We start from the raw sequence: 13,313 nt of genomic DNA, 5'->3' as shown, positions 1-13,313 counted from the left end.
AGAGCTTGAAATGTACTCCAGATTGTATTGCACTTTAAGGTGTTTTTTTTAAACAATCTATTCTCTATTTCATATGCTTGTGCATAACATGTCCTTGAGTTAAAATAAGCAAAGAAAAACAAAAACTCCAATCAACAAATGTAAAACCACCTTAACCTATGGTTTCTAAAATAATAATACAAAGACAATCTTCCTGGTCATTCTGTGCTGGTTGGTCTGTTGATCAGTGCTATTACTTCTTTTAATGTTTTTAAAATGAAAAAAAAGAAATTGTCCGCCCTTAAAAAATGCTATTTAGAAGATGTTAAAGGCATTGGGACTTAAATTATTTCCTCCTCAGTTGCGAAATAACTGGAGCTAACTTCTTTTTCTTTCTTTTCTTGTTCTCATTCTTTATTTTTAACAAATGTTATCAATTCTCTAAAATGAATGCTTTGTCTGTGGCAGATTAATCAGTGTTTGAAAGGCAGTTACTGGTGGCTGCTGTTTAAGTTGCAGTGTTCTCAGAAGGAGGACTTGCATTAGTCTCAAGTGGTTTTGGGGGTGCATTATGATTAATGGTCTCTGGCAATTCACCTTGGGTGTGATAGTCACTAATGTTTACATCAGTAGACAGAGCAAAAATTACTTAGTTACATATCATGGGGCCTCTATGATGACAGAGATGGTCAATATTTAGAATTTGTTTAAAAAACAACCTATTTCTACTCCTGCTTTGTGTGATGATCTTGACAAAAAGAGAATTGTAGTGGTTTCTGTTTGGAATCTCTGCTTTTTTTTTTAATCTTGGGGTGATAACTGATAGCTGAAGAATGTTATTCACAGGAACTGGGTATAGAAATGCCATGTTTCACTGAAGATGTATTGCAGTACTGTCTTCACTGTTGTCATGACTGGCTGAGCAACTGGAATGGAGCACAGCAACAGCTGGGAAGCATGAGGAAATCTCGGTAGGGATAAATAGGTGCTCTTATTGCAGCTTCTGTTCATAACTCAGCTCTCTGTCCTACGAGTTGGGGACTAACCTAAAAGTGCTGTCTATGGATGTCCCCAGAGCACATTGGGTGATTTGCTGTGCATGTTCTGCTGAGGAGCTCCCATCCTGTGAGAAGAAGGTAACCCTGTGAGGGAGGAGGCTGTGCTCAGAGGCAGAGCTGTGCATACAAGACAGACCAGACTGTTGTGAAGCACAGCAGTCCTGTAACTCCAAGAGGAAACTAGAGATGAGCAGGAAAGAAACCTTCCAGCTGAGCTGAGGAATGGAGTAAAACCTTGATGAGCATTGTGTGGGAAAAGCCTTCCTAGTAGTAAAATGAGTGTCTGACAGGGTTCCAATGAGATGAATAGTTTTACTATTATGGTGAAGTTTTTGGACAGAATAATACTTGAGTAAAATACATAATTGCAAGGAAAAAAGTATTTGGCTTTGAGGTTTTTACCAACATGCCACATGTCCAAATTCATAGCCATTGATTGAGATGTCAGCATTTGTAACAAAAATAATAGCATTTTAACTTCTATTGTACACATATTCAGAATATTCTGCACTGTGAAAGTGTGTCAAGTTGCTTTCGACTAGAAAAGCAAGAAATGGTATGTAAAATATTTCAATTACAAATATCAGAAAATGCATATAGAATACTGTGTCACTTTTTTTGCCTTTATTAGCATAGACAGAGGAGGGATGGTGAATGCAAATGCTGATGTGATTCTGTGACTCCTAACACTTGCAGGGTCATGGCCAAAGAAAAGCAAAGCATGAGGATAAATCTTATTATGTTTTACCACTGTTATTACAGTTCAACTTCTTGGCTACCAATAAAGTTATTAATTCCCTCTTATTCCTGTACATCCTTTTCCTTAAACAAGCATAGATCAAAACTGTATGTGTACTTCTGGCATTCTCATGTGAATGTGGGCGTGAGGGCTCCCAAATAATGGAGAGCTGATTCTGTGACTGGAATGTGTTTGCTTACTGTCTGTGTGGGTGCTAAGTATCCATGAATGTTTTAGCACAGTCTAGCTTGCTCTTGGTTTCAGTACAAGATAGTACACTGATGCATCAGTCCAGCAATGACATGTAGGATTTAACATTTAAAGGTGAAAACCACTTGTGGATGTACTCACTACTGGGCAACCCAAGGGCAAGTTGCTGCTAAATATGACTGAGTTGTTAGATGAACAACTCTAGACAGAGAATGACACTGAGAGAAGGTGCTGGATGCTACTGGTGCACATCCTGTCAGAGCTCTGTGATGGCTTCTCTCAGTTTAAGAGCTTTACTGGAGTGAGTGGTGGAAGTCTACTGTTGTGAGCAATAATTCTCATCTTGGGAGGTGTATAACTACAAATTTTGTCTTCAGTGTATTCAAAGGATAAGTAGGTGTTTCATGTAGTTCCATTTCCTCGGTAGCTCAGCTGTGTCTTTACCTGTACCATGGCCTGACACTTGAGCATTGTGTGAGACAAAGCTGAGCCAGCCAAGCCTGTGCTACACTGCTGACATATCAGTAGGTGCCTGTGTGTGGCATAAAAACTACTGAGAAGATTTTGGAAAAGAGAGCCGTGTCCGTAACTGAGGAGAGCAAAATCTGTCTAGACACTGGAAATGCTTTCAGCCTCTATTTCAGTTTTGTGGTGCACACAAGTAGTTACAGGGGGGGAAAAGTCCTTTCTAATGTGTAGCAAAACTTAACAATGCTGATGCAAAATATGTGTATTCCATGGAAGGGGTGATGAGGTAGTCTCAAACTTTAATCACTATTAATTTATCTGCAAAAGGTTCTAGTGATCTAAAGTAGCATTTCTGTAAATAGTGCTATATTTCAACTTCATTCCATAACTATTTGTGTATGCTGGAATATGCAGGGTTTCCAAATATCTTCCTTCTCAAATCCCACCAAGCTTTTTCTTCAAGCATTACAACAATGAGAAAAACGCGAACATAAACTTTGAGCTCTTTGTTTGTAAAAAAAGCCATTTGTGGGATGGGAGTGAATCTTTCCCACCCTGGGTTTCAGGCAGCAGTAGCTTGAGCAGGAAGTGCTGTATTTAAGTGGAATATGACTGAAACATTTTAGTGAGAAATGTATTTTTTTTTTCATGTCAGTTTGATGCTGCTCAGAGATTTAAGACAGTAGATGGGAAGAGAGTAAGCAAAGGGTACAAAAGGTAGTCAAAAGTGCAAGCAGAATATACTTAGAGTGCTCCTCTCCATGACTAAAAAAGTGTCTGCCTGGATCCACAATTTAATATCGTTGGAGGATTTGGGCAAAATGCATAATTTTTCAGAAATGTTTAAGAAATTTGATGTCATAAGGAATTACTGAAAAATGCCGTCACTGTTTGTTAATTAATTACCTCACCATTCAATTTCAACACCCAGACCATGGATGCAGTACTAGTTTGATGCCATCACTCCACCTTTTTGCTTGTAAACAACCACTTAACATGTAACAGCTTGAAAACATTCATAAGTTATTTGTTTGTTTTCTTCACAGGCTGGAATGGTGTTAAGATGTGGATACTTCTGGTTTGGCTTGTTTCTTGTGCCCACTGCGTGCCTTGTTAAAGACGTGGCATGGACAGCGTAAGTCCCAAACCAGTCCTCTTGGTCTTGTAGGAATTATTCTCTATGCACGTGTTGTCCAGTCCAGTATTGTTCTGTGAAGAACTCTGAAGTCTCTCAGTGATTGCAAAATGGTGGTACTCATTTGGAAGGGAAAAAAGGTGAAGTGGGAGATTCCTCACCTGCCATGGCACCCAGCAATGTGAGAGAATGAATGGCTGGGGGAGGGAATCTGGAGGAGGTGGCCTTGTCTGAGTAGTGAGGGTATGTCACTTTAGGATTACTTGTGTTGTCTGTGCTTCAGTTAAAGGCAAATTTAAATTGAATGTCTGAGATTTCTTGAAAATGGAGCAAATAATTTGTTGAATCTGACTAAGGTTAGGTAGAAAGTAGAAATGTGGCACTCTTAATCCATAGCCAGGAAGCTCTCAGTTCTTTGTCAGCTGCTTTTTAGGTTCTCCTTCAGCAACTGGGTCTTTGAAGACTGAACTGGGAGAAGAACAATACTCTGCTCTTTATGTTTGAAGTGAAATCTTAATGGTACCTTCACTGCCCAGAGAGGAGGAGCAAACTGGTGAAATACAAGCCTGTGTAATTCCCTTCTCTCAAAATTTTGGGGTTTCAAAGCATTGCAGAAGGCAAACAATTTCAAGAACTTGGATTTAAAGGGAAGCAATTTACCATCTCTGCCATTGCAATTTGAAATACAGAAGTAATAATTTTAATTTAGAATTTGTGGCCTTTTGTTCAGCTGACTTCTAAGTGTTTTATGCACCAAACCTTAAACCTTCCATCTTTTCCCTTGGAAGGCTGTGTTACAATTAAGAAGGTTTTTTTTACATGGATACATAATAACTTTGTGCAAGGGGGACCCTGGACATTCCAACTCTGGGGCAAAAAGGCTGAATCCTGCATGGAATGAAGAGGAAATACAAGTTAGCTTGTAACTTGTCAGAAAGGCTCAGTGAAAGCGTCATGGCACATAACACTTTGCTCCCAGAATGGGAGTTGGTCAGTCAGGGAAGATTCTTGGAATCATACAAGCATATAGGTTGGAAAAGACCTGTGGGATCATTGAGTCCAGCTGTAAAACTAACACTGCAAAGTCCACCAGTTTGCTTTACAGAAACATGCAGAAAATACTAAAAAAGCCAGAAAGTTTCCCAAGCATAGGCACATTTCAAACACCTTCATGAAAGGTAATTCATATGCACGGATCAGAAAATCTGGTTTTATTTCATATGGGGTTGATAGCACAGTGAAATTAAACTGGTAGTAGGCAAATCGGCCACTCAGTAAGTACTTCTTAAATTTTGTCCCTCAGCTTAATTTTCACAAGCTAGACTGCTCAAATTAAATCTAGATATTGTAATGTGAAATTTCAACTATGATTTAATAGTCCAGCACATCAGAGGTTTGGGGTTGTTTTTGGGTTTTTTTGCACTCGCTAAACTTCTGCAATTGCAAGTGATTTTAAAATTCTAAAACTGAGGCCAAAATGTTTAAATTTAGATATTTTACTGTGTCTGTGACCTGCTTGTTAAAACTCTGAAAAAAAAATCTTTAGCTTTTTTAATGTTTTCATGGTAGTTGAGTGTCCTGAAGTTGTCCTCTTTTCTTATCAGTTCTTGGCAAAAATGACTCATGAATTGTTAAACAGGCTAGACCATGGCAGGCTCATCCTCAGCCATTAGTCATTTCAAACTCTGTTACTGACTGAGCCTGTTCTTTAATATTTCTTAAAGAAATCTCAGCAACATAATCCTTTTAGTCATTCAGACTGACAATGTATAGAGACTATGAAGCTCTCAAGACAAACATGTGTGATGGATAGGCCAGATATTTTCCCAACAGATTTTAAACAGGAGGCTCCTAACAATATTAAGCTAAAAATCTCTTCTCTAACCAAGATCTTTTTTTTTTCTTTTTTTAAACTCAGCCATCACTGAAAAATTAACATCATTAACATTTTAACTAGGATAAATGAAATGACACAGCTATCAGTACTGCCATATGGAAGGGAGTAAAGGTCTGTTTCCTTTCCAAGAGGCTTGCCATTTAAAACTGGAGCCTAAGGCTTCTGGAAATCAGCTGGCACATTTCCACAGCAGTGGTTACACCACATTGCTCTCTGTAATTCAGCAGAATATGGTTTTGGCTATAAAATTCCAGCAACTGTGACTGCTCATGGTCATGGAATTTATCCCTTTCAGTTTCTTTTGGACATGAAGCATATGTCCACAGACAGAACATCCATATGACCCAAAAGGTACATGTCTGATTTCTGTACAAAATACTGCCAGAAAGCCATAAACACAGTACAGAGTTTTGTACAGTCTGGAACAAGGTTGATTGGAAAGTCTGTTTCAGACACATACAAATCTTTTGCTTATAAACTGCTGTGCTGCATCTACTATCAAAATTTCTAATGCTGGAAGCAAGAACGTGTTTCCATTGTTACACAGGCTTCAGTTGTCAACACATCACTTACTTCCCATGTTCTCTGTGGCTCCGGGCTTTTTTATTTTCTTTTTCTTTTTTTTTCCCCTTTTAAATGAATCAAGGAAATGTGGAAAACTCTTTTTAAAGAGAAGGAAGCTTATTATTAATTCTTGGTTGCAATACATTGTTAACTTTGGTCCACTACCCTGAATTCAGGGTAGTGATTTGCCATGTAAAAATCCTAGTTGTGCCACCATTGCAATGAGCAGAGCTTTGTAAGGTGAGTGCTCCCTCACAGCTGGCACATGTCACTTGAATACATGTCACTGGCTCTAGGAAATCTTGGAATAGCTGACTCACAGAAGTATGTGGGAATCATAAAAACACAGCATGTATTCCAGCAATATCAGGAAAAGTGCAAGAATTTATTCCTAATTGGTGTCTCAGTGCTTATTTTACAGTGAAAAATTTCCTGAGCCTTCAAATCATTAAAATCATTACCAAAATTTTAATGAACTTTTTTTTTTTTTACCACGGGGAAGAAGCAGTTTGCACTTGCCAGTTCTGCAGTGTAAGTAAGAGAAGAAGATACAAGGAGCTCTTCCCATCTTTGCATATACTTGCAGTCCCTGAAATACAAGACTCATAAAGTGGTACTGAGGATGATAAGCCAGAGTAGAGATAGTGCCATGTTTGAGAAACATTTATGAATGTCACCGTGCTTCTCCCTGGCAGATTCTGGCTTCCTGAACCCCCTAAATATCCTAGGTCAGTGAAATGATGCACTTCCCTGGCTTTGAAGGGGAAGGGCTACACAAAATACAAAGATGTCCTTTTGCCTGTTCTTGCAGTCCCTGATCTTAAAATCCCAGCATGTGAGGGAAAAGTGAGTTTGTCTTTATGTAATGCATCAAATTTTAGCTGAACAGTAACAGCAAACACAAAATCTCACTGTTCACTGAGGACTGATTGTGCATCCAGGGTCACTTGTGGAGTACTAACCTAAAAGCTCAGAATCCTACCTGTATTTCTGTGAATCAAAAGTTTGTAAAGTGCTGTAGGGAAAAAGTCATGAAGTAGTATCCAGTCCTGTTGCCAGCAGTCTGTGGAATATTTGCAGTTGACTTTGATAGGAGCAAGCCCAGACTCTGAGGCAATTGTAATACCATATTTCAGTATTTTTTTTTGAAGGAACATGTGGATAGGTTCCTCAGGTCTTTTTCATATTCTTATATTTATTGATAATACTTGATTACTGACCATTCCATGGGTGCTCTTGCTTCCAAGTGAAGGAGTGACTCAATGCATAGCAACTATCAGCCCCAGAAGAGCCCGCGTGTTTCATCATTTCACACTACTTACAAAACATTTCATTATTCCCAATTTCAGGCCAACAGTATTTCTTCCATGTTGTATCATGTCAGTGTCATGCCTCCTGGTGCTGTGCTGCAGAAACTGGACTTATTGATCAGGATCCATTCTGTCAAATTTTGAATTCAGTATTCACTCTAAGGGAAAAGAAGAATATCTCTTATGGCTTATGGCAAGATAAACATGGAACTTTGGAAGAGATTGAATAACATGAATAACATTTCTATGTTCTTGTCGGTGGGGAAAAACTGGTTGTGAAGGATTTGAAAAATTCTAAACATGCTCAGTCTTGAAGTTTGCAGTAGGGATGACCTCTTTAAAAGGGAAGAGATGAAGGTCAAAATTTCAATGCATTTATTTAAATTAAAGACTGTGATAGTGAATTCAACTGAAAAGCTTATAAAAATTAATAGCCTCAAAGCTTTCTCATTTTAATAGCTATACTTTCCCTTCCTCAAAGAGGAGACCAGTCTAATCGTTGGCCTAACTAGTTATAGCAACTTGAATCTAATTAATTTCTGTGCAGCTGTTGGTAATCTCACATTGCAGAAGCATTATGCATTTTAGAAATACCCTTGCTACTCATTTCTTTTGACACAGTATGTTGGTGTTAGAAATCATACACCTTTGGTGGTTTGTTTTAACAATATACCATTCTAAGTACATCCTGATAATCTTTACCTTCATATTTTGCTGTGCTTCATCTTCTGGTTTGTTTTTTTTCTCTTAACTGCAGATGTGTTTTGAAAGTTGTTTTCATTTTAGCTTCTCATTTTTAGGTATTTGGAGCATAATTCAGCAACACGAAGACCAGAGAACTTAGATATCCTAGTATCAGTATCAAGGCACTGTCATAAACAGTGCCAGCAAACATTTTGTGGTCTTTGTTTCTTATTCCCTGTGGAAGGAGCAATAGTATGATACTTTTTAAAAATAAATGCATCTTCATTATTTTTAATTACATATGCACCTGTTGTTATTTTTCTGTTAGAGGGAGTTTTACACTGTTTTATATCATTGGCTAAAGATTTCAATGTCTGCATGTTTTATAAAACTTGTAAAGATATTTTGCCACCTTTGAGCTGAAGAATATTAATTTAATGCTATGAAGCAAGTAGTGTCTCAGCCAACTTGGCTCCATCTTGTTTGTAGGCTTATTGTGCAGTCACATGCAAATCAATATATTCTCATGGGACACTTGTCCTCCTTTAACTGGCACAAAAGAGGAAGCTGATCAAAAACTGCCCATGTGAGAAAGATCCCTGCATTTTGTGTTCTTGCTTTGTACAGGTCAAGAAAGAAAAAGGGGGCTCGATTGTCTCCCCTATGTCAATGTAATTTAGGTATAATAGCCCTGGAGCAGTAGGTGAACCTGGGGTGGGGGGAAAGGTCCAAGTCTCTTCATGGGGGACTCTAGATTGCACTCTAAACTTTGATTGCGTGTGTGGTGCATGGATTACTCATTGAATCCTCAAGCTGAAAAAGTAGGAGGACACAGCCAGTCTTGTCACTGTCAGTTTGGAAGTTCATTGAGGAGAGAAGTGCCTTTCCAGTCACAGGAGACTGATAAATGAAAATCAAGGGGCTTGAATGGCAATTATTAGCTGAGACTCTGCTCTGGTTTTCAGAGCGGTGCCACGCGTAGCTCAAAAGACAGAGTGGATTCATGTTTTACTGCCATGAATATTCAATGAATCCCAGCTCTTTTGTCTGAGTACCCGGGTCCTGAGCAATCCCACGGCAGCAGGGTCAGGTCTCTGTGGTCCCATAGCATTGCTGCTTGGCTAGGTTTTGAGTGCTATGTTGAAGTGGCTGAGCTCTCTTTAATTTGAAGTCGTCCTGATTTGTCATTTCGTATGTATTTTTCCCCAGGTATTGTGAACGTGAACTAACATGCATACGCTGTACTTTATTTCCCAAATCCTTCTAGGGAGAGCCCTGTGCCTCTCACCTGAGAGGTAAAACTGGGGGTTTGTAGCAAAACAATATTCACATGGCTTTTTTGTTTTGTTTTTTGTCCTTTCCTTGCGGTATAGGGCAAAACATACCTACCGTAAAACGTTGCTGGAGCAAGTTAAGGAGTTGGAAACGAAGACAAGAGAACTGGGAAAAGCCATGCTTCGTGATAGTAATGGAAAGAGGCAAGTCTATGCTAAATGTTTAAACCAGACCCTTCTTTTCCTCTCCCCTCCCTATTTCTTATTCACTATTAAAATCTGATTGTAGACAGGCTAATAAGGCTTCTTCTCCTGTATTATTTATTTATTGCTGTTCCCTTTCATATGTGTCTGTTCCCCTCACAGAAACCAGCCCTTCCATTTTCATTTCTCCTGCATTATTGCTGTGAAGGTCTGTTGGAAACTGCTGCTCAGTCTCCTGCATGGTAACATGTAGTGCTCTTACCTGGCCACTGAGGCAGGCTGGTTTTCAAAGCACTTTGTTATGTCATCAAAAAAACAAAACAAAAAGATAACCATGTCAGGGGAGGGAACTGTCAGCAGCGCAGGATATTACTACTGTAGCTAAAAGAACTGGCTTAATCCATTGTGCCCTGCAACTTTGTTCAGTTTCACCTTAAGAGGTTTTTTTTATGCTTTTGCTTTTTTCACTCCAGCTTGCAGGTCTCTTGCCTTCAGGGTTCTCAGTTTCTCGTTGTGCCTCTCCCTTATAGCCACACCATATGGACTTGAATATATTGCTATTATTGAACCTTTCATTGTACACAGAGAGTATGTGTTGTGTGGGAACTTTTGTCTCTTCTGAAAGAAGCTAAAGAAAATCATGGTGAGGCTTTTGCATCCAACAGTTTCATTTACCATCTCAGAATGTGGTTCTGCATCAGCTGGTCGGAAAAGCTCCCCAAGTTCAAAAAGGTTTTAGAACTAACTCTTCTGTTCCTTACACAATATGGCACCACATGACTTGCTAAGAAACTACATGATCATTAAACCGGATTTTAGCAAACCTTATAAACTAGCAAACTGAGTGGAATGGGGCTTTTAAAAGATTTTGTTCTTCTGGGGCAGGGTCATCCTTTGAGCCTTTGATGTCTATTCTAAGGTAAACTAATTGCCATATTTTAGCTGCTGCTAAGACAAGCAGATAGTAGATTTTTTTCAACTGAATTTGTGTGTTAATAAGGACTGGTTTTAGGGAAAATTATCAGGCAGTGATTTACTGAGATTATGGTAAACTGAAAAGCTTTTAAAAAAGCTTGTGTGAACTTTAATGTGTTTATAAGATGTCCTTAGGGACCAGAGTTTGCTTCTCTGAGGCCAAGACAAAGTAAACACAGTGTTATTGATTAAGATCACTTCAAAACACTTGGTATCTTCAGTTTTTGAGTAATTTTTCTGCTGCGACTCTTGGATCCAGCAAAACAGAGTTTATAAATTCTGCTCACTAGCAAAAGTCACAAACTGCACATCAAATTATTTAAGAAGAGAAAACAAACTTTGCAGCAACAAAGGCAACCTTCTATGCCACAGTTATAACCAACAAAGATGCTTAATATCAGGCATTTAATTAAATAATGGGCCTTGTTCTTAGAAGGCTGAGCAGTCATTTTGAAGTCAGTTGAAGGCAAAGCACTTAGTACCAAAATCAGGTCAGTCTCCCCAGACAAGAAAGGTGTAACGTGGTGCTGTGAAGTGCTGACTGATAGTGTGATTAGATGCCAGGTAAGTGGAAACTGGACCAGCAGAAAACTGATTGTTCCCAGGTATGAGCTCTGTGAGTTGCCTGGGTGTTGCTGTGGCTCCTATCCATGCACTTAAGTGAGGTTATACCAGTGCTGGTTCGAAGCATTTGTGTTTTCCTGCCAGTATTTAATGCCTGTTATTGACAGTCAGAGAGGAACATGAGTCAGTTTTGTGCCTGGTGCATCCCTGGGTTGCAGGGTGGGTTGAATTGCTGTTAACAGTGAGAGAGAGACAGCATTTGATCTGTTTATATGTGCATGTCTGTGTCTCCAAGAGCTTGATGAGTTTCTTCTCTGTTTACACACTGTCCTGACTTTCTGTAAATTTCATGGCCATGTTGTAATTCATTCATACACTCCATGTTTTCATAGCCTTTTACTTTATTGCATTCTCACTGCAAACTCTTTCATCTGCATTCCTCCTCCATATAGCTTCACTTCATTCTCGAAACGCTTGCATGGAGATGATGTAAGGAATCCCTTCTGGCCCTCCTTCCCATTTTCCCTCCCCCCTTCTTTCCATGCATTTGTTTGTTCTCATTCCTAATTGCTCCCAGATTTTCTGGGTGGTCCATCTGTGAACTAGATAATGGTAGAGTGCCTCTGCCTGCTTGGAGCTGGTGTGCTGTGCTTGTGTTGTGGCCTCCCCACTCCTCTTCAGAGTTGTTCTGTCTTTTATCTCTTTTGTTTGTCTCGTGGCTCTTTCACACCTGCTAGAAATCATGAGCTTGTCCAAAGGGAAGGATGAGGGTTGGAAAGAAATAGAGTGGGAGCTTTCTTCAGTTAGACTCTCTGGTTCATGTTCCTTATTTTTAAAATATTTCCTTGAAGCTGGTGGAAACATGTGCTAAGGTGCATGCTCTGCTCTCCCCTCCTGCCCACAGCCCCATTGCTCTTGGCGTATTTCTGGCAATGTGACATTGTGCAGGAAGGGAAAGTAACAGGACTCTTCTCACTTCTTATAGAAAATAGAGAGCTGTGTAAAAACGGCGCGAGTCCATCTGTCACCTCAGTCCTTGGCTGGAAGTGCTCCTGAGAACATGCCCATTGGGTGCTGGTTTGTTCAGGCAACTGTGGAAGATAAGCTGGCTGTCATCAGGGTCTATTTTCCTGGCCTACATGGTGGACACTGGTTTTGTTCAGTGTTTTTCATAAACAAACAACAGAAAAGCTCACACCCAATTATAGATAAGAGCAGGATTTAGGGAGCTAATTGCTTTTTTCATTTCCTAGATCTTAGACAAAAAATGAGGTGCAAGATATGAGTGTTCAGAACTAGTCTGCTAAACAAAAAGCAGTTTGCAAAGCCTGGAAAGCAGTGAGTGCCTCTAGACTTGCACAAGAGGATGCCAACAGTTTGCTGTGACTCAGCTGAATTGTTGTTAAATGTGGGCAGATATCACCTGGGTCCTTGCTGTGCTTTGGGAAGGAGTTCTGGGTGAGCTGTGTGTGCCACTTGATACCTATATATTCATATCCTGTCTCAGAGGATCTTTACCCTGACAGCTGTTCTTGCTAGGCACATTCTTCTGGGGTAATAACAAATGTCTTCACTAGTGCTCTTCACTAGTTATATCTTTCTGAATCTTAGGCCCTTTGAACAGTTTCTAAAATTGGATTTGCTTGTATTGCTCTGAAAAAGCAGGTGCACAGTTTTTCCCTGCTGTGGCTGGGAATGAACAACAAGGCAAGTGGTTGATGAGGAACTGTTTGGTCTGTGCAGGGCAGAGTGTCAGCACCCTGGGCACTACAGCTGGGTCCCAGAAACCTTGCAAACAGCATTAGAGTGATGCTTGGAGATTATAGCAAGTGTATAATCTTGAGCTTTAACAGGTCATGCTCTTATTCCTTTATATGTCTCATCTGGACAGCTGAAAGCTTAAGTTTGGTAGAGGCTGGGATGATGACAGTCAGATAATTCCAAAAGCAGGGAATTAATCAGGGTGAACATGTATTTGGAAAACTGGAAACTCCAGAAATATCTTGAGAAGCAGGAAAGTGAGTGTGCAGTGAGGAGCTATGGTGGATCCCATGCCATGCTTGCCTGCCTGTGGAAGATGAGTACCCACACTTGCCTTCCCCAGCCTGGGCACCTGGCAGTGCTGGGCTGGACTCCAGCTCAGCTGTGACATGAGCACGCCTTGGTTAGGAAGGGAGAGGGGCTCCCTGGCACTCTCATGTAACAAAAGGCAGGATTTAACACTAAATTTTCATGAATTTGGAGAGGTGAGA

The 13,313-nt window shown here is 39.9% G+C and overlaps 1 protein-coding gene across 1 annotated transcript in view; it reads left to right on the top strand.

Moving 5' to 3' along the window:
* The window catches only part of ATP8A2 (ATPase phospholipid transporting 8A2), a 308,974-nt gene that overhangs the window by 275,752 nt on the left and 19,909 nt on the right, over positions 1-13,313 (top strand). The window contains exons 34-35 of the mRNA XM_054271506.1: positions 3,501-3,589; positions 9,418-9,522. Of these exons, the coding sequence (XP_054127481.1) occupies positions 3,501-3,589; positions 9,418-9,522 (194 nt within the window). The remainder of the gene's footprint in view (positions 1-3,500; positions 3,590-9,417; positions 9,523-13,313) is intronic.

Source organism: Melozone crissalis, unplaced genomic scaffold (assembly GCF_028551555.1).
Source record: "Melozone crissalis strain CALT ecotype California unplaced genomic scaffold, PUWL_Pcris_2 ptg000013l_1, whole genome shotgun sequence".
NCBI classification, from domain to species: domain Eukaryota; kingdom Metazoa; phylum Chordata; class Aves; order Passeriformes; family Passerellidae; genus Melozone; species Melozone crissalis.
Note: the sequence above shows the minus strand (reverse complement) of the source record. Positions and strands in the feature narration are given on the sequence as shown.